At 40.4% G+C, this 22,070-nt stretch overlaps 1 protein-coding gene across 1 annotated transcript in view; it reads left to right on the top strand.

Annotated features, from left to right (window-relative positions):
• LOC308079980 (neural cell adhesion molecule 2-like) overlaps positions 1 to 22,070 on the top strand; it is a 195,602-nt gene that overhangs the window by 145,745 nt on the left and 27,787 nt on the right. The window contains exons 8-11 of the mRNA XM_080421658.1: positions 1,814 to 1,959; positions 18,648 to 18,798; positions 19,355 to 19,542; positions 20,673 to 20,769. Of these exons, the coding sequence (XP_080277784.1) occupies positions 1,814 to 1,959; positions 18,648 to 18,798; positions 19,355 to 19,542; positions 20,673 to 20,769 (582 nt within the window). The remainder of the gene's footprint in view (positions 1 to 1,813; positions 1,960 to 18,647; positions 18,799 to 19,354; positions 19,543 to 20,672; positions 20,770 to 22,070) is intronic.

The following is a 22,070-nucleotide window of genomic DNA, read 5'->3' as shown; positions in this document are numbered from 1 at the left end:
AAAAAGTAAAATAAAACAGGAGGGATTGTACCCTGACGTGACGTCACATCAGGGACCAAATCAGTTTGGCCTGTTTTGAGACCAATTTACAGAAAACCCCAGATTTGCTGTGAAAGCCTGAGTGTTCAAACTGGGGTATTTTTGGGGATAGAAGAGAGGCAGGGGAGACCAAAAACACACAAAAAAGAAGAACAAGTTAAAATTCATGGTGTAGTCCCCTTTAACCTCTAGGTAACAGCTGTAATGTGAAGTGACATGGCGGTTCCAAAGGTCTATGGCACGAGCAAGTACATTGTTGTAGATTAACTGAAGGAAAGGCTAGAGGAAAGACCATGGGGTCACCAAAATCAATGGGATTCATCCCCTGGGGAGCATGAATGTGGTCACTGGTCACTAATTGATGGTCATTTGCCTAAAGATGGCGCTAGACGAAAGACCATGGTGTACAGGGTTCGTCCTCTGCAGAACATTAATGTGCTCAGTAAAATTCTTGTCAATCCAGCCAGTTGAGAAATGTTGTTCGGGACCAAAATGGTGGACTGACCGACCGACCGACCACCTAAAACATTGATGAGCAAACATGCACAGTCATGCATTGATCAAAACAACTTTTTAATTAGTTGCTGCATAATTTCCGTTAAATAAAAACACATTTTGGGTGGATGTGTGAATATTCATTTACACAACCGGCCATAACAATGTAATCAATGTGATTCATTTATTTTTAAAATATTTGATTTAGTGTGGCACTCAATATATGCTGATCATGAATACGTGTTTAATAGGTGTGTGGCGGTTAATCAAACTTGAATCAATTATAAAAAAAATAATCAATAGTTGATTTTTTTTTTATTTGGGCAAAACAATGGTTTTATAAAAATAGCTGATATACAAGCTCTCAACGAGTCGCATCATGATGTGTTGTGAGCTTGTAGATATTGACAGCTATTTTCACTATTTTTGTGTGACTGTTGTACGATGAAGTCAATTATAAAAACATCTATAGACTTTGCGTCTGTTCATTGATACACACAAATAAAACAAACGAAAAAGAAAAAAATGTGCTTCTCGATGTTTCGATTAACAAAACAAAAGCAAATAGAATAATCGCTAAGAAAATGATCGATAGTTGCAGCCCTAATTGTTTTTTTATGTACATTATCATATAGATGCAAGCTATTTTCATCACACATTCTTCTGATAACACTCTTCTTATTACCATGAACTGACAATGAGATTCATGCTTCACTCGTCAACACGAGGAGAGATTGTTGTTCAAAATGCAAATGAAGAAGGTAAAAAGGGAGAGGGAGGGGCGGTGGTGGCATGCTATGCAGTTATAAGTTAGTTTTATTGTCCCTGACAGCACAGGGGAAGGAGCACAGGGAATATACAGTGAGCTATAGTGGAGATGTCTCTCTCTCTCTCTCTCTCTCTCTCTCTCTCTCTCTCTCTCTCTCTCTCTCTCTCTCTCTCTCTCTCTCTGGTGATCCAGTGAGTCAGCAGGGTTAAAAGGTTCAGAATCATATTGACACAACATAATACCATGTTCAGTGCTGTCATCTTGACATATAGCTTCAATATGATGAGCGTGGCACACAGAGGGTCTGCGTCAATTACTATTCTCTCTCTCTCTCTCTCTCTCTCTCTCTCTCTCTCTCTCTCTCTCTCTCTCTCTCTCTCTCTCTCTCTCTCTCTCCCTGTCTCTCTCCCTGTCTGTCTCTCCCTTTCTGTCTCTCCCTGTCTGTCTCTGTCTCTCCCTGTCTGTCTCTGTCTCTCTTACTCTCTCTCTCTCTCTCTCTCCATCTCTCAGTCCAGCCCCACATTGTCCAGTTGCGTAACGTGACAGCGGTGGAGGGCAGTGCAGCCATGATCTCCTGTGTGTCTGAGGGAGAACCTCTGCCTGACATCTCCTGGAGGAGAGCCAGTGATGGACACACCTTCGCCCACGGAGACAAGGTACACCCACTGTTCTGTGTGTGTGTGTGTGTGTGTGTGTGTGTGTGTGTGTGTGTGTGTGTGTGTGTGTGTGTGTGTGTGTGTGTGTGTGTGTGTGTGTGTGTGTGTGTGTGTGTGTGTGTGTGTACCTAAGTAAAACAAGTATCAATACTCTGTTACAAGTAAAAGTCTGGAAAGTATTAGTATCAAAATGTACTTAAAGTACCAATAGTAAAAGTACTAAAATGTTTGAAAATAGCAGATCTACAACGTGAAAATAGCAGATCCACAACGCGTCGCGATGCGACGCGTTGTGAGCTTGCAGATCATTCAAATAGCCTAGGTATAAAATAGGGCTAAAGTCTTTAATGTATGTTTTATAATGTAATAATTCATATCTGCAAAGTAACTAGTAACTAAAGTTTTCAAATAATTGTAGTGGAGTAAAGGTACAATATTTGCCTCTGAGTACTTGAGTAAATATACTTAGTTACTTTACACCACTGCTGGCCTACTTGTACTGCTACACTTGTGAGCTTTAAGTAAGTAAGTACAGTAAGTAGGTCGGTCGGAGAGGCTCATTTGTCGGTATCAGAGATGGATTGCCGAGGTGGAGCGCAACACCTATCATCAGCTCCCAGGACTTACCGTGATGTAATGTGAGCTCTAAATGTCCCCACAAGTATTGTACAATTTGAGCAAAAGACATTGTGTGGTTTCAATTTACTTCCAGGAGAGAGGAGCAGAGAGGAGCCATAGAATCCATAACACCTTGACATAACAACTTGGTTTCACTCCCCCATGTATTTATATCTCGTCAAGGTCACAGCGTTTGATCCACATGTCCGTTGATGTGGACAAAAAACATGTTCGTTTTTCTCCCTCTGAGGAGACGGTATTCTGTACACAAAATGCCCCCCAAAAAACTAGAAAAGTGCACTGCTCAGAGCGCAGGTCTCTGCCAGGCCGGGTTTGTCGACCCCAGGCCTATACAAACCGAATGAGCTGCAGCTGTACTCCCTTGGGAAAAAGTAATTATCGTAGACTGCTTTGTTGTCTTCATCATCAACCAAATGAACTTCCATCTTCCAGCTTTCCCGAAGCCTCCCTGAGAAGTTGTTAACAATCAAACAAACACTGGTAAATAAATACATAAATAATGCTTCTTTGCTTTTGAAAAAAGGTCACGGTTGAGATAAATGAGCGTGTGTGTGTTGGCTAGAAAATAAATCACAGCAGAATACGAGAGCAAGTGCTTCCTCTTCCCAGAGCAAATGCAATTATGGAAATGTGGAGCTGTGAAGCAACACACCTAAACATACAGTGGGAGAAGACAAACACAGCGTGTTGATGATGGATGACCCCAGTCATTCATGTTTAAAACGCCATGTTCCCCTCTCAATTCACACTCCAATCTTATCCAGTCTGCACGGACTCTCCTGTTCAGCGTCAGTCCTTTGTGTCGCTTTTTAACCCATTAAGACCTGCAGGCCGACTCTACAAATCGATGGCCAAAATGCAAAACCTCCTATCTGAAAAATTAACATTGTTGGGAAAATGAAAAAGAAAACTACAAAATGTTGTATCTTTTTTGCACAATGCTATTTTTTTATGATACCCATCACATAATTCACCGTTTCTGGATTTCTGGATTATATTACAATATTATATGTTAATTACACTGATCTCATATTGCAAATGCAGATAGGAGGTTTTCCCCCACTTTTCCTGGATAATTCTGCAGATAGGAGCTTTTGCACTGTGATGTTAAGTGATTGCATAACTAAATAATGATAAATAGTACAGGCTGTAAATACATACATTTACAGCTGCAAACAGTTGCATCAGTGGTGTGGTCTAGGTTTGTTTTCTGAGGTATACAATAATCATTCCCTGCACGAGATGCGCGTGGTCGTGGGTATACGCTAGCGCATTTTCAATGGTTGAAATGGTTAGTAGACTGTATACGCTTTTTTCCAAAAACAACAACAATTAGGTGGACTACAAAACAACTGGCCCAGGCACCCCTCGACATAATCCCCCCTATACCCTCAACTCCACCACCTGAAATACCCCCCCACTCCCACAACCCCCATTCCCCCCAACCAGCACAACACACCCCCCAAACCCCACCCACCCAAACCCTCATGCCCTCCAACTCCCCTAACTCATACAACTGGATCACCAACCTTGTGTCCGGTGTGGATAGTGGAATAGTATGTAAGATCATTGAATGTCTTAAAGAGCCTATAAGCAAGGAGGAAAGACGGATGCCTTGACCCTAGAATCACCACAGCCAGGGAGGAGAGGAGAGCAGCACACAGGGTCTTTGTCGCTGACCAAAAAGGAGAGGGTCTGAGGGAGGAATATAAGCGGAGGAAGTAGGAGCTATATCAAGTGTATGCAACTGGAGTTGACCCAAAAGATCAGGGACATTAAAGAGGTGCATGTTAACCAGAAACATGGCAAGAGCTGGAAGCTCATCAATGACATTTCTGGCAGAAGCTCTTCTCAAACTTCCAAGATCTGGGGAGAAAGCGCAGAGGAACGAGTTGGTACCAGCACTTCAAAACACTCCTAGGAAATCCTCTTTCAACCGAAGAAGAGGATGATCCGATGCTCCTGTCTTCCATGACCTTCCCAAACCAGACGGTTCACCATGGATGAGTACCAGAGGGCCAAGGCTACTATCAAGTGAGGCAAGAGCTGCGGGGAAGATGGAGTGACAGCAGAGGTTCTGATGTATGTGCCCATAGACGAGGTGGTGTTGGATTTTATCAAGCACACACGTCTAGCAAGCTGCCGAAGCTGTGGAGCAAAATGATCATCGATCCAGTACCAAGTCAGGCGAACTCACCAAGGCATTAGCTTGAGCTCACAAGTTGCCAAGACGGCTAACAGGAAGATCCTCAACCGTCTTAGACCCATCTTAGACCCTGTAATGAGAAACTCGGGCAGATACTGGTGCTGAGGAGGATACTGGAAGGAGTAAGGAGCGGAATCTTTCAGTGGTGATCACCTTCATGACTTCCAAAAGGCTTTTGGCACCATCCACCGGGGGAATCTGATGAACATTCTCCGGGCCTATGGAGTTCCTGAGAAGATGGTTCAGATGATGGAGACAAGCTACTCAAGGCAGTCCAGGACTTCTAATAACCTGGGCCTGGACTGCTTCAATGGAACAGGACCTGAAGGTCCGGGGGGAACTTGACTGGAATGCCTTGCATGGGATGAGGAGAGTGTGGAAATCAGACATGGGAGAAGACCTCAAGAGGCGGCTGTTCGTATAGCTACAGTGGAGTCAGTACTGCTGTATGGGGCTGAGACATGGACCGTCACAGCACAACAGGAAAGGGCCTTGGATGGAGTCTACACAAGAATGCTATGAATGGCACTAGGAGTCACATGGACGGACCACATCAGAAATGTGGTCCTCTACAGGAACCTACCATGGGTCACAGACAAAGTGGCAAGCAAACTAACATTATGAGAGCCAACCCAGGGCAAAGCCAGGAGAGACAAGAAGTGCACCACCTACGTAGATGCACTTCGGCGTAACAGCTTAGCCAACAATACTGTAGAGCTCAAGACCCTGATGCTAGATAGGAGAGTGTGGAGGACAGCGATTCAGGAGTCCCAAGTTGGTGTTGGCTAGACCACACTCACACATCGCATCGCAAAGACCCTATTCTATATGATCCGGCCTAACTGACCCATGCCCCCCTCAACATAATCCCCCCCATACCCTCTACCCCCAACTGCACCACCTGCAATACTCCCCCACTCCCACAACCCCCCCCCCCCCCCAACTGCCAGCCCACACCTCTCCACCTCCATAACTAAAAACCCCATCCCACTTCAGGGGTCCCGAGTTGGTGTTGGCTAGACCACACTCTCGCATCGCAAAGACCCTATCCTGTGTGATCCGGCCTAACTGGCCTATGCCCCCCTCAACATAATCCCCCCCATACCCTATACCCCCCAACTCCACCACCTGCAATACTCCCCCACTCCCACAACCCCCCCCCCCCAACTGCCAGCCCACACCTCTCCACCTCCCTAACTCAAAACCCCATCCCACTTCAGGAGTCCTCAGTTGGTGTTGGCTAGACCACACTTTCGCATCACAAAGACCCTATCCTGTATGATCCGGCCTAACTGGCCTATGCTCCCCTCAACATAATCCCCCCCATACCCTCTACCCCCCAACTCCACCACCTGCAATACTCCCCCACTCCCACTCCCACAAACCCCATACCCCCCAACTGCCAGCCCACACCTCACAACCCCCATAACTCAAAACCCCATCCCACCCCATACCCTCATACCCCCAAATCCCACCCAACCCATTACCCCCACTCCCAGAACCCCCGGTCCCCATGCCCCCAACCAGCACACCACAACCCCCAAACTCCACCCACCCAAACCCTCATGCACCCCCCACCCCATACCCCCCCAACCACCACCCACACCTCCCACACCCTATAACTCCAAACCCCATCCCACCCCCATACCCTCATACCCCCCAACCGACACACCACAATATTTTCACAGGGTTGTTGGCTGCCACGGTGTTCACGTGTGATTTTGATCTGCAATTAATACAAAATCACGACAATCACGTTCACATTTAAGCAGCAATGACAACCTCTAACCACAAGTTCAAAATGTTCAATGCCAAAACCTCCTATCTATACCTAAAAATGACCTCCTATCTACATAGATGCACATAGGAGGTTTTTACCTAGAAATAGTTAGGCTTACAAACAAACATTATTTTTGTTAAATAATGCTTTTTATGCTCATTTTGAGATCAAGACATTCTACAGTACTGTATCAAGTATTACCATTATTTATTTTTTTATCAACTCACACTCTTGGTGTGATAAAAGTGTCACCACCTGACACTAATCATAAGCAATCAACAAGGCAATGCAATTAACTTGACAGTTACTAACAAATACTTAAATAGTAAGGGTGGAAGACACTTTTTTATTTTGAAAATAATTGATTACTACAAACTGAAAGACATTTAGACGGTCTACATAACATAGAATTCCCAAGTTTCAGCTCTGTCTGCTGCTCAACTAGTTCTGGTGCAGATAAGAGGTTTTGCGCTTCAACATTTTAGCACTAATTGGCACTGAGCAAGATAGGAGGTTTTAGTCAAATGACTTTTTCTGACAAAATGAGGGGCGGGACTATCTTGCAGACACACTGAGCATGTGCAGCATAGCCTATAGTCCTCATCCACAGTGAAATCTGAAAATCATGAAATTTGCACATAGGAGGTTTTGCATTTTGGCCATCGAAATGCCTTCTAAATCTGTAGTTGTCAAACGCTTTCGTGTCAAGGAGCCCCAAAATGATATGTAATTTGCCTGCGTGGACCCCCATCTGAAAATGTTTTGTGCCAGGGACCCCGCAGAAGAGAAGATCTGTGTAGAATTTTCAAACATTTTCAAAAATAGCAGATGTGCAAGCTCGCAGCCCGGCACGAAGTGAGCTTGTATATCTGCTATTTTTTTTAGAACTGCTGTTCTAAATCCTAAGAATTTTCTGAAAAACTTATGTTGCTACAGTATACACTATACAGTAGGGGAGACCAGGGACGAAAGTAACACTTTTTTAATTTGCCTTCATAATTCACAGACTACTTAAAATATCCTAGTCATCTTTTGCTATAAGAAATATATGTGCCCTAATTAATAATACAATTTTTAAGCTTTCACTAATAAGGACAAGACTAAAATATTAATTTGAATGCAATGAGTCACAGTGTTACAATTGCCCCTGTGACGGGGGCAGTTGTAACAGTGGTTGGGGGCAATTGTAACACTGTAAAAATAAGTCATATTAACACACTTTATCTCAAATAAAAGCACATCACTAAGTAATATGTATTTGTTATAATTTAACATGTATACTTACAAATGTTTTATATACATAATTACAATTATTTTGTATTTTTATTCAAATTATGTATTGTTCTATTTTGTTTTTTCACATGTATGTCATTTTTTTTAATTTAAATGTATTTTTACTTTGAAATGTAGTGACATTTAGTGAAATATGTTCATTTACTAACATAAAAGTATGTAATCCCAGACACAAAATCTGCTTGCATTGAAAACACATTGTTACAATTGACCCCGGTCACTTTGTTACAATTGCCCCCAATGGGTCAACCATGATAAAATCCCATATTCTAGCTAGAAACACCTATACTAGCATAGGCTGCTGATGTTAATTTGTGACCAATAACATAGAGATACAATTAATCTAAGTTTAAATCAGCTGACATCTTATCTTTAGACAGCAGAAGGAAAATACCGTACACTCAAAAATGTACATTTACACCTCAAAATCTGTTTTTTGTTGAAAACTTCTGCTGAGATGAAATTATCATTCTATCCTTCCATAGGCAGAGAGAGGACCCTACTGAGCATGTGCACAAGAAGTCTCACCCCTTTAACTTGTTCCTAATTAGAATTATTGAGTGTGTTACTTTTGCCCCCTGTTACTTTTGTCCCCGGTCTCCCTATATCTCTGCTGTCCGGCAGGAACCAGCTAACTCCAAAATGTTCAATTTTCAGGAAATAAAAAAAAACTAAACAAAAATGGAGTTTTGTTCATCATTGATAAGAACAGTTAAATGGACCGCCAAGCTCACAATGAGGTTGGATGTCAAAAGGGGGTGGAGCCTGGAGTCAGCTAAACCAGCTAACTCCACCCCCCTTTGGTGGATTTAGCTGGTTTAGCAGAAAGTTTGAGGATCCAATGGAGTTAGCTGCTTTTGTCAGAAGCACTTTTTAATACTTTTCATTGGTTCAATATTTTTTACCAACACACATAAAGGGTGTTCAATAGCACTGATTTATGGAAAAAAAATGCAAAAGCGGAAAAATTTAGTTAGCTGGTTCCTGCCGGACAGCAACGAATATAATATTAATGTGAAAATGAAATTGTACTGTGATGTATCTCGAAGACACTGAAAATGAGAGCAACCTCAATGTCCTTCGAGAATAAATAAAAGGTTTGAAATGAAATGAAATGAAATATATAACTATAGCTAAAATCTAAAATGACACAGATGCTTTACCGGTGTTAATGGGTTAAATAATGGTAAAATATAGGTTATTAAATATGGTTAGCTGGATGGTGCTTTTGTAAACAGCTTGACAAAGACATAAGGCAGCAGGTCTGGATATTATTTGTGCATAAATTAATGATGGTTGATGGAAGAGATGAATATTAAGTATCTTCCTGAGCTGTCAAGAAGACCTTAAGCCCAGCTCACAGAACAGGAGGGGGGGGGGGGCACTCTATTCGAACCTCATTTGGCAAGAGTATCCTGTGTGAAGGCAAGGCAGTTTTGTATAGCACATTTCAACAACAAGGCAATTCAATGTGCTTTACATGGGACATCAAGCAAAGGAAACACAATTATACAATGGCATTAGGATGCATTTAACAAAATAAGTACAAATTAACATGATACAGTGCAGAAGAGAAAATAAATCAAAGTAACTTTTTAAAAGAAATAAGTGTGGCAGCAGACCTGCAGTTTTCTAGGAGTTTGTTCCAGGTAGTGTGCATAAAAATAAACTAAATGCTGCATGCTTCCCCACGTTTATTTTTGGTTTTGGGGACAGAAAGCAGACCTTTATCCCAGATGACCTGAGAGGTCTGGATGGTTCATGGTATCGTACAAGATCAGAAATGTATTTTGGCCCTAAACCATTTAAAGCTTTGTAGACCAACAATAGTATGTGAAGGGGTTCAAAGATCCCAGACATCACACCCATTCGTCAGTTACCACATGGCACACACAAGAAGACGGCCCCGCACGGGCCCGATAATCTCAAGAAAATCCTGGTGTCTGATGTCCCGTTTGTTTAAAGTCTTGTATTGTGTTTAAGATTATAGATTGAATCTGATCATATTCTGCTGGATGGTCCTACTGTTTTTTTTTGTTTTATTTGCTTTCATCTGGCCACTCTGGAACTCAAATAAAAAGAGAAAAGTGTACAGGGGAACAATTTTGGTATATCAGGTGTATGGGCTATGGTGTCTCTCACTCCTGTTTTCTCTCACTCTTGACGCTGCTCTCGCTCTCTTTCTCTCTCTCTGGTGATCCAGTGAGTCAGCAGGGTTAAAAGGTTCAGAAACATATTGACACAACATAATACCGTGTTCAGTGCTGTGTCATCTTGACGTATAACTTTAATATGATGAGCGTGGCACAGAGGGCCTGCATCAATTATTTGATAAGAGAACAATCATTGTGTTTTTAGGGGACACAAAGTCGTCCCGTGGTTCACAGAAGACACACCGGCTCGGGAACAGTTGACTCGTACAAGATGAGATTATCTTCCTCCTCAGAATCCATCCAATATTCCATTGTGATGAGCGACCTTGACAAATGCAAATGTTGAATTCCACTGTTCCACTTACCAACATGCATTTCCTATTGTGTTAAAAGCAATGCTTTGCAGTGATGCAATCGTCTACGTTGTGAGCAGATTATTTAGTTCACTATACTGTGCAGCAGTGTAGCCTGGTGACTGGTCTATAACATACAATCTCATAGATATTCCCTGAAACCTTGCCCAAATTTGCCCAGTCAAGTCAGTACTTAGGACCACAATGGAAAAAAGTCCCCAGGACTTTTTTTGTGTTATCCTGTTAGCCTTTAATGACTGACTGTACCTTGTGCTGCTTACATGTCTAACTAATAAAGTATTCAATCAATCAATCAATCAATCAATCAATCAATCAATCAATCAATCAATCAATCAATCAATCAATCAATCAATCAATCAATCAGTCAGTCAGTCAGTCAGTCAGTCAGTCAGTCAGTCAGTCAATAAAGTCATAGATATGTCATAGATAGAGTCTATCAAATGACATGGACGACTGAATGTCAAACCTTTTAGCTCAAGACCTAAAACCAAAATTTGATGTCTCCCTCCAAACTAGTGAAAATAGAAGATCTACAAGCAGTCGCTTGTAGATCTACAACGCGTCGCAATGCGAGTTTGTAGATCGGCTATTTTCATTACTTAAACAAAAACATTTTTTGGAAAGTATTTGATAAATACAATCAAAATATCATATATGTATCCATAAATAAATAAAACTAGCATTTAAGAATCCTGCACACACTCATCGGTGTGTGCAGGAATAATGTGTTTTTCTTTTGGTTGGATCTATTTAGGGGTTTGGATTCCCTGAAAGAAACATCAGGATTATGATAGTTCCGCACATTTGACCTCGTCTTTTCAATACGATTCACTGGCGTCTGATGTGTCTGATCAGAACAAGATGAAGTGTTGACCCAGCGCTGATTATTTACCTTTTTTTACTGTGTGTGTGCATGTGCGTGTGTGTGTGTGTGGCCTACAGGGGTGGAAAAAGAACTCAAATGTTTTACTTAACCCATTGATACCTGGAACGCATCTGTGTCACTTAAGATGTCTTTGGCTATTCAAAAATAGCAGATATACAAGCTCATAGCGCGGCACCGAGTGCCGCGCTACGAGCTTGTATATCTGCTATTTTTGAAAAATCTCGAAAATATTTTTTTTAGATTTTTTTTCAAAAAACTGTTAGGATTTAGAAGACATTTCTAGAATCTTCTCAGGTCTTAATGGGTTAAGTAAAAGTATCAATACTGCAATGTAGAAGTACTCTGTTACAAGTAAAAGTCCAGAATTCAAAATTGACTTGAGTAAAAGTACAAAAGTATTGGCATCAAACTATACTTGAAGTACCAAAAGTAAAAGTAATTTTTTTTCTTTTTAAATAGCCGATCTACAAGCTCACAACCCGTCGCGATGTGACGTGTTGTGAGCTTTAGATCGGCTATTTTCAAATAGTGTAGGTTTAAAATAGGGCTAAAGTGGTTAATGTATGTTTTATAATGTAACATATTTATATCTGCAAATGAACTACGAAAATGAAAAACGAACTAGTAACTAAAGTTTTCAAATAATTGTAGTGGAGTAAAAGTGCAATATTTGCCTCTGAGTACTTGAGTAAATGTACTTAGTTACTTTACTTGTTTGTGTGCGCGTGTGTGAGAGAGAGATAGGGCTTGAAGATAAAGGATCACATTGGCTCACAGGTCTGGGTCTGTCTGGGTGGACTGGGAAATCAAGTTCCCTATGATTAAACTGGTGCTTTTTTCTTACCACTGGGACCATTGGAGGTCTAAATGTCTTCCCCCTGTGTTTAGGAAGTAGCATAGCTGTCAATTTAGCTGCCTTCACACATGCACTGCAACTTATTTAGAACACTGCTTCTCAAAGTGGGTTCTGTGGACCCCCAGGGGTCCTTGAGGGGTCCCCCAAAAATGTGAGTTTAAACAAGCCCTATTTTGTTTCAGTTATTCAAAAATAGGAGATCTACAAGTTAATGTCACAACGTCAATTGAGCTATTCGTCATATGAGAAGTAGCATGCGTGCATGTGTGCGTGCGTGTTTGTGTGTGCGTACGTCAGTGGTGTAGTAACTATAGTACATGTACTCAAGTACTGTACTTAAAGTAACATTTTGAGGTATTTCCAATTTACTTCTACTCCACTACATATCAGAGGCAAATATTGTACAAATATTGTACTCCACTACAATTATTTGAACACTTTGGTTATAGTTAGGCTACTTTGCAGAGTTTGATTATTATTTCAAAACTTACATTGACCACTTCAACCCTATATAATACTGTACTTTGGCTATTTGACAAGCCAATCTACAAGCTGGTAGATCTGCTATTTTCAAAAGCATGACAGTATGTGTGTGTGTGTGTGTGTGTGTGTGTGTGTGTGTGTGTGTGTGTGTGTGTGTGTGTGTGTGTGTGTGTGTGATATATATATATATATATATATATATATATATATATATATATATATATATATATATATATATATATATATATATATATATATATATATATATATATTGGATATATATATTGGATATATATCCAAGGAAAAGAGCTTGGTAACCACTGAAGCATTTCATTGCCTAGACAATGATACAACGAGCTGTCCATACAGTATGTGACTGGCATGAAACCAGAACAAAAAGTTGAGAGATTCAGGGAGGACATGAGAGTTAATAATTTGCTTGTGAAGGAGCGTAGGAGAGAGGAGAGGGGAGAGAGGAAAGAGAGAAAAGAGGAAAGGGGAGAGGAGACAGTTAAGAGGAGCATCTCCAAGGAGCTTGAAACAAGGACACAAGTTGTGTTGCAGTGGTGGGGGGGCTAAATCTTTTGACTTTTTTTTCCATGGGCGGTGGTATATGTTTTATCCCTGCTTATGGTCAGACTGAATTATATGCATGCATTTCCTTTTGGAAAATGTAGACTGATAATATCACAATTCCACAATTTATGTTAAAATGGATGAAACCACACTGAAAATGGTTTGTGTCAGGGACCCCCCCCCATACAAGATTTGTGTTATGTGATACTTAAAAACTTTTCCAAATATTCCACATTTTATTGCAAGATGTTTTTGAAAAAAGCCGATCTACAGGCTCACAACGCGTCGCGACGCAAGCTTGTAAATCGAATAGCGGATGTAACAGTATAGGTTTAAAGTGCTCATGTGGCCTATTAGTCGCTTCTTTGGGGATCGTTTTCATAGACCTGGTTGCTTACTTCTCTCATGTAGTCTGGCAACGTTGTTCACTACATTCAGATGATGCTAAGTATGCAATGCAACAGATATACAAGGATACTTCAGCTGGGATCTCTACAAGCCCCTATCCCCTCATTGGCCCATTCTGTTGCAACGCTAAAGCCAAGATAAGCCCCACTGAACAGGACGGGGTGTTGACGGCCGAGGCTTACCGGCTTACGGCCACATAATGAGTCTTTACAGAGATGAATGTGTATTGATTGGCCTGGGGAAATCCATGGCATGTTGTACACACACACACACACACACACACACACACACACACACACACACACACACACACACACACACACACACACACACACACACACACACACACACACACACACACACGGATTAAAGTTCTCTGTCGCCACGACTCAGTCATTTGGATTCCGTAGAAGCCAGCATGTCTTTTAAAGGAGTAGTTCACCCAAAAAAATTACTCATTTTCTATCAATTACACACCCCATAAAGCAGTGGTTTTCTACCCTTTTCTTATCAAGTTCCATTATTTATTGGGCATTTGAGCCACGGACCACCGTTTGATGAGATTTAGCCTCTCAGACCTAAAACGTAGAATATTTTGTTATCGTTGGATAAGATTTTGTCCACAATTCCATGCTGTATTGATGTTGGTACCGTAGGAGAGATAACAGTCAAACGTTGATCAAAATAACAATCATTTAAAGGTAGGGTAAGTGATATTTTTGGGTTAAAACAAAAAGTATTTTTTTAAAAGGTTAAAGCACTATATTCTGATAGTAATCATTGCTATAGAGTGTTCGTTCAGTAACAGGAGTCTCCCCGTCTCTCCAGCTCTTTAATAAACAGAAAATACATTTTCTGGTAGGTGTCATTATCTCAGCCAATCAGGAGAAAGTACCCATTTTTAAGCTTCATTTTTATAGTGTTCCAGTTCTAATTTTGCCTGCTCATTTCTTAATGTCATCACTTCCAATTTCACTTGTTTAATTATTATCCTGATTGAGTTCTCTATCCTGATTGGATAAAATTGGAAATGAAACTGAAACTGAAACGAAAATGCATTTTCTGTTTTATAAAGAGCTGGAGAGACATGGAAACTCCTTATATGGACAGGACACTCTATAGTAGCGAGCACTATCAGAACATAGATCCATTTTGCAATTATTTGAATAATTGCAAATCACTTACCCTACCTTTAATTAAGTAATGCAGATGTTTAACAATAATTTAACTCTTGAGAGCGTAGAATGGTTTCATTTTACACTCTCAAGAGTTGGTTGCCAACTCTCCATAATTTAGCTGGGGACCACATGGAACCTCCTCAAGGACCACTGGTGGTCCCCGGACCACTGGTTGAGAACCACTGCCATAAAGCCTTGAATTCATGGAGATTTTATTTTATTTTTGTCGCATTCCTATAAGCCAATAATTTGATGACCGTCGGAGAGTCAATGGAGACTCAGCAATAGTAGATCTACAAGCTCACAACATGTCGCGCTACGACGTGTTGTGAGCTTGTAGGTCGGCTATGCTCGTTGGAAGGACAATATAAGAGTAGAAGTTTAAACAACAAAACATTTTTTAAATGGGGGGGTGGGGGGTCCTCGCTGCCAAATACATATCATTTTGGTGGTCCTAGGCCCGAAAAGTTTGAGAACTACTGATTTTGAAGGCATTCGTAGAGTCGGCCTCAGGTCTTTAATGGGTTAAAACCTGGACTATACACAGGGGTTGACATTAAGTTAAATTTGATTATGCTAGCACAACTATCATTACACAGCATAGGCATTTATGCAGTGGCTAGTCAATTATATCATAGGCTGATTTAGCAGAACTGGTTATGTCCACATCATCAGAAGACATTAACAACTCATTAGCATACTGTGTGCGCATCCTGCAGTGACCCTATAGCTAGACTACTTAAGCTTTTGCATTCTTCACTTACTTGTTCGTGTACTGTTTGTCAGCATCTGCAGATCTGACTAAATTGAGGTATTAGTTACGTTCTATTCGAGCAGTCAGTGAGTGCAACTGAGACGTTCTCTCCCTTGTAGTCTCCCTCTCCCTGCTTAAAGCTGCTTGTAGATGTAACTTTCCTCCTCTACTGAAATGTTTACCATTGAGCTAATAGAGCCTGCCTGCTTGCTCAGGGGATAAATTGAACCTTGACCATCGGGTCAAAATTCGTGTCAGATGATCCTGTGTCTAGGTGAGACATGACCTTTGACACGATCTAAATGTCTCAATAGAAGACCAGGGAGACAAAATACAACCACCCCAATTGTATAAGTTATATTGTATTAACATACTCTATTGTACAGATTTGATTGTTATTAAAACAAAGTTACATAGTGCCGCTTTAATTTATGTTCTGTTGTATGATGCTATCTCGTGCCGAAAATAGTATTATCTACAAGCTACTGTAGTTGTGAGCTTGTAGATTGTAGGCTGTTTGTTTTTTTTTTACGTAAAATTTGGGGGTCCTTGGCATGGAAAAGTTTGTAAACCCCAGCATTGAGGAGGTTTATTGATCAGCTACAGTCTATAAAGTATCAGTAATTGATAAGCTACAGTCTATAATAATGCATCAATTTCCAGCATTGAGGTGGTTTATCAGGGTGATTTATCAGTGAGAAACAAGTGTGGCATGGAGAATGAGGGCAGCTCCCAGAATGCATTTCTTTATTTAGCCGCATCAGTCGATTACACCAGTGATTGATCTGTTTCACTCTAATTGACTAGATAGTCCAATATCACCGGATGGCTGTGGCGTGTTTCCTTTCATTTCCTTCACACATTGGCTCTCACAAGTGTAACTAGAAGGTACTGTTCCTGAAGAAACAGTGTGGGATCGCTAAGAATGTTGATGGTATTGAGTATTGATAGTGTTAGTAGAGTTAAAGGTTTGAAAGGTTTAAAGGTTTTAAAGGTTTTAAAGGTTTTAAAGTTTTGAAAGGTTCTAAAGGTTTTAAAGGTTCTAAAGGTTTGAAAGGTTTAAGAGGTTTGAAAGGTTTGAAAGGTTTAAGAGGTTCTAAAGGTTTGAAAGGTTCTAAAGGTTCTAAAGCTTTGAATGGTTCTAAAGGTTTGAAAGGTTTGAAAGGTTTGAAAGGTTTGAAAGGTTTAAGAGGTTCTAAAGGTTTGAAAGGTTTAAGAGGTTCTAAAGGTTTGAAAGGTTCTAAAGGTTTGAAAGGTTTGAAAGGTTCTAAAGGTTTGAAAGGTTTGAAAGGTTTGAAAGGTTTGAAAGGTTTAAGAGGTTCTAAAGGTTTGAAAGGTTTAAGAGGTTCTAAAGGTTTGAAAGGTTCTAAAGGTTTGAAAGGTTCTAAAGGTTTGAAAGGTTTGAAAGGTTTGAAAGGTTTAAGAGGTTCTAAAGGTTTAAGAGGTTCTAAAGGTTTGAAAGGTTCTAAAGGGTATTTACTTTAAATTATTTTTAGTCACTTTATTTACTTTAAAGTATTTTTTACTAATTTTTACAACTTTTAAGTATTTTTACTATTTTTTTCAACTTTTAAGTATTTTTACTCATGTTGAGTACTTTTAAGTATTGTTACTCAGTATAAGTACTCTTAAGTATTTTTCATCAAGGTACTTACTTTAAAGTATTTTTAGTCACTTTATTTACTTTAAAGTAGCTTTTACTAATTTTTACAACTTTTAAGTATTTTTACTATTTTTTTCAACTTTTAAGTATTTTTACTCATTTTGAGTACTTTTAAGTATTTTTACTCAATATAAGTACTCTTAAGTATTTTTACTCAAGGTATTTACTTTAAAGTATTTTTAGTCACTTTATTTACTTTAAAGTAGCTTTTACTAATTTTTACAACTTTTAAGTATTTTTACTCTTTTTATCAACTTTTAAGTATTTTTACTATTTAAAAAGTGAAATATCTCTAAAAGTACAAATTATTTCAAAAAATTCTAATGGTAGCCAATATGTCCTAAGTAGGCTGAACGTTATAGAGTTGGAACGGAGTTTCTATCTAAAAGTATGAACAGTAGTGTGATCGCTTTAGCGATCCCACAATTACTTGTGAGAGCCAAATGTCCCCATAGACATTCTCATTAAATGATGGTAAAAAAAATAAAAATACGAAAAGAAGACCGATGCACACCTCAAAAGTTTAGCCTGGCATGGCCAAACAATTTTTTCTTTATTAAGTCAATGTTTCGGTCGATAGACCTTCATCAGGACGAAAAGAAAAAAAGATTTAAGAAGTTGGCTTACATTTAGGAAAAGATTCAGGTTGGGCTTAGGATTTCGAGCAGACATTTAGAGTTTAGGTTAGGGGTTCGGCTGGTCGTGCCTGATTTATACTTTATACTGTTGCGTGCTGGTGAGTGACGTGCAATCGAAAAGAACCGATCTACAAGCTCAAACGACAAAAGGGATTGCAACACGTTGTGAGCTTGTAGGTTGGCTATTTTCAGCTTTAGGTTTACAGTTAAAAGTAGCACACACAAAAAAAATATGGCATTAATACAATTCCGTCTTTCTTAACCCATTGAAACCGGGAAATTATCTGTGTCATTTTAGATCTTAGCGACATATCGTCTCTGTAGGGTGGAAACTATTATGTCCAAAACTATTACTTTTCAGGATTCAAATTCAAAAGCATCAAAAGTAGCAGATCTACAAGTTAAAACGTGGTGCTTGTGGATCTGCTCCTTTTGACGCTTTTGTGTGACGCTGCATGTAGTATGATCAAGAAGGCTTTAGTTTTACGAGAAAATACAAAAGTTAAAATATGTTTTGTTGTTTTCTTTTTTTTCTCTTCCTGTTAGTTTTAGTTTTTCTTGATTTATGAGCTGGGCTGGGGAGGAGGGGGGACATTGGGGATGCAATGTGTCACATGGATTTTGATTGTCATCACCTGTATAGTAACGCAAAGGTGTGTGTGTGTGTGTGTGTGTGTGTGTGTGTGTGTGTGTGTGTGTGTGTGTGTGTGTGTGTGTGTGTGTGTGTGTGTGTGTGTGTGTGTGTGTGTGTGTGTGTGCGCGCCTGCGTGCGTGCCTGTGTGTGCGTGCATGTGTGTTTAGAGCCAGGACGGGCGCTTTGAAGTCCGCGGCCGCCACGGTAAGTCCACGCTGAGCATCAGTGGCGTCAGGCTGTCTGATCTGGGGCGCCTCGACTGCGAAGCTCTCAGCAGGATCGGAGGCCATCAGAAGAGCATGTTTCTGGACGTCGAGTGTGAGTGCATGGTTCCATAGTTTTTGATCAATTGATTGAATACTTTATCAGTCAGAAATGTAAACAGCACGTGGTATACAGTCAGACATTAAGGCTAAAAGGATAACACAAACAAGTCCTGGGGACTTGTTTCCATTGTGGTCCTATGTATTCAATTCATCAACATGGCATGAAAATAACACAAACATACATGTATCAACAACAAATGTAAAACTATACTGTATGTACAAAGAGGGGAAAAAGGGATACAAATGTCGGCAGTGAATGTCTCCTCCTTCCTATGGGAAAATGTAGTTAACCTCAGTCCGCGGCCAAATACATATCAATTAGGGTATCTTTGGCACAAAAAAGTTTGAGAACCACTGTTCTACGGTCTTTAGCAAAACACTTACCCACTCAAGCAGTGTGTGCGTGGCTCACGTAAAATATATTCTGAGAACATAATTATTTCCGTGAACGTCCCAATTTGTATCAAAACATATTTTTAGCACATTGTTTCATAATTTTAAACATTGATATTAAATATTTTCTCTCGTGTGTTGTTTTGTATACACAGACATGCCCAAGTTCCTGACCAACCACACAATCTATTACTCCTGGGAGGGGAACCCGGTCAACATCAGCTGTGACGTCATGTCCAACCCTCCTGCCACCATGTTGTGGAGGAGGGAGCGTCTCACCATCTCTGTCGACGGCACAGCCAACATGCGGGTACACCACACTGTGGGCCGGTCCCTGCTGGAGGTGAGTACCATCAGATTAACTAAGTACATGTACTCAAGTACTGTACTTAAAGGGATACTTCACTTCCGGGCCGCCGACACATTTAAAAAAAATATTAAAAATAAATGAAAAAAGTTATGGAAAATTCATGGCCCCCTCACGCATTAGAGTGTCCTACTAATGTGTGAGGGGGCCATGAATTTTCCATAACTTTTTTCATTTATTTTTAATATTTTTTTTAAATGTGTCCCCGGCCCGAAAGTGAAGTATCCCTTTAAGTACAATTTTGAGTTTTCTTTTTTTTACTTTCGTCAGTATTTACAATTTTCAATACTTTCACTTCTACCCCACTACATCTCAGAGGAAAATATTACAATATTTTCCTCTGAGATGTAGTGGGGTAGAAGTGAAAGTATTGAAAATCCTCTTTTACTCCACTACAATCATATGAAAACTTTAGTTACTAGTTACTTTGTAGATTCTGATTATTATTACAAAACCACACTAACCACTTCAGCCTTATATAGGCTATATTTGAAATGATTTGAAACCTCAGTAGAGGCAGGCTACTCGAACTCTGTCTCGTTAGTTGACTTGCTATAGGCTCTATGCACAGCCATATTGGAAAGAAATTGGGCCTCTTCCTTACTCCCTTCACAGGTGTTACCGATGATTCTAATGAAGGCTCTGCTCCATTTCATGTACTGTAGCATAGTGGTTCTCAAACCTTTTTAATATCAAGGACCCCCATAAGTCTGAGAGTGTACAAATGGAACCAAATGGACCCTTACGGGTCCATTTGGTTCCATTTGTACACTCCATTACATACCCGTAAGGGGCCATTTGGAACCCCCTCAATGAACCATGAGGGTCCCTGGACCACACTTTAAGAACCACTGGTGTAGCAGAGTGTTTCCAGTGAGCCAACATGCACAATATCAGCACCCTGACTCTGTTTTACCAGAATGGAACAGAGCCTTCATTAGTGTTGGTAACACTTGTAAAGGAAGTAAGAAGAGGCCCAATTTCTTTCCGATATGGCTGCTGTGCATAGAGCCTATTATGAAGGTTCATAAAACCATCAAAAGCTTAAGCTCACGTAATTTTTATTTGATGATGATGATGATTATTATTTATTTTTTTTGTCCCAGGTGACACCGATGTCCGACAGAGATTTCGGCCGCTACAACTGCACGGCCCGAAACAACATCGGATTGCGGTACCAGGAGTTCATCTTAGCGCAAGCAGGTGAGTCTACAACCCTGACACAACTTGGCTTCTTCAGATTAACAACCAAAAGAGACTAGCTGTCTATGAGAGGGTGTGTGTGTGTGTGTGTGTGTGTATATTATACTTCGCTTTCTTAATGGAAAGTCAATGGGGATGAAACTGGTCACTTGAAGTCCGAGATCCACAATGGAGCCACACGTTCCCATCTGGATCCTGACATCTATATGATTCCATAATTGTTGTGTTCAGAGAGCTCTCAGAGCAATCTCAGCCTCCAAACATTTTGGCTATTTAGTATCCCTGAAGCGCTCCCGCTATTCGCTAATAGTCTTATTTACAATTGACATGGAGATACATTCCACAACAGCTTTTACCCCCCCTTTCAGCCCAGCCTAATCTCGAATAGTGCTGCTGATTTAGCGCAGTGCTCCTATTTAGTGAAGTACTTTGTATTTATGGTAGCTCCGCCTAATACACAACAGCTTCAATTTTCTTCAGTAGAGATTGAATTGCCATGGTTTGGGAAAATAAATACCGGGTAAGAAGCTGCGTGCACACGCACACACGCACGCATCAACGCACGCACACACGAACGCAACATTTCCACAGCTGATGATCGAGCAGGGGATGGTGGATGATTTGAAAGCTGGCTAAAAGGCATCAGCTCACCATGTATCATCTTCAAAGCTAATCATTAAGGCAGTGGTTCCCAAAGTGCGGTCCAGGGACACCCAGGGGTCTTTGAGAAGGTTCCAGGCAGAGGCGGCCGTAGCTATGTTTCACCTGTCTCAATCGAACCGGGACTCGCTGTCAGGCATCAGAACGAGCCTATGTGCTACGGGTCCTAACCATCATTTAGCTATTGGGTCGCCTGTTTTTCTTTTCTCATCTTTTTTTCTCTCTGTTAAATATGCTTATCGTTTGGCCTTGGGATTCAATAGCCTAACGATCATTTTCTACATAATAAGAGTCTGCCTCTGGCTTTCCAGTTGGGTAGGCTACCCTACTTCCAAAGAATGATCATTCTTCTCCAGTTTTAGTTTAATTATTTGGGTCTTAGAGGGTCATGGAAACAGCCATGGCACATATCTCCATGAAGGGCGATGGCCAGGACCACTGATGCAAAACTTTTTGTTGTTCTTTTCAGTCAGTTCTTTAATCCTCAGAAGGCAGCCAGTATAGTGCGTCACTTTGTGCCGTGCAATGAGCTTGTAGAGCTGCTATTTTAGAAAAATCATGATTCTCTTTTTGCAAATCTTTTTTGTACACAAATCTTTTCTTCTGGGGGTCCCTGGAACAAATTATTTTTGAAATTTTTA

This window comes from Gymnoscopelus braueri (assembly GCF_963280865.1).
Source record: "Gymnoscopelus braueri genome assembly, chromosome: 23".
In the NCBI taxonomy this organism is placed as follows: Eukaryota; Metazoa; Chordata; class Actinopteri; order Myctophiformes; family Myctophidae; genus Gymnoscopelus; species Gymnoscopelus braueri.
The sequence above is the reverse complement of the archived record's forward strand: the minus strand, read 5'-3'. Positions and strand labels throughout refer to the sequence as shown.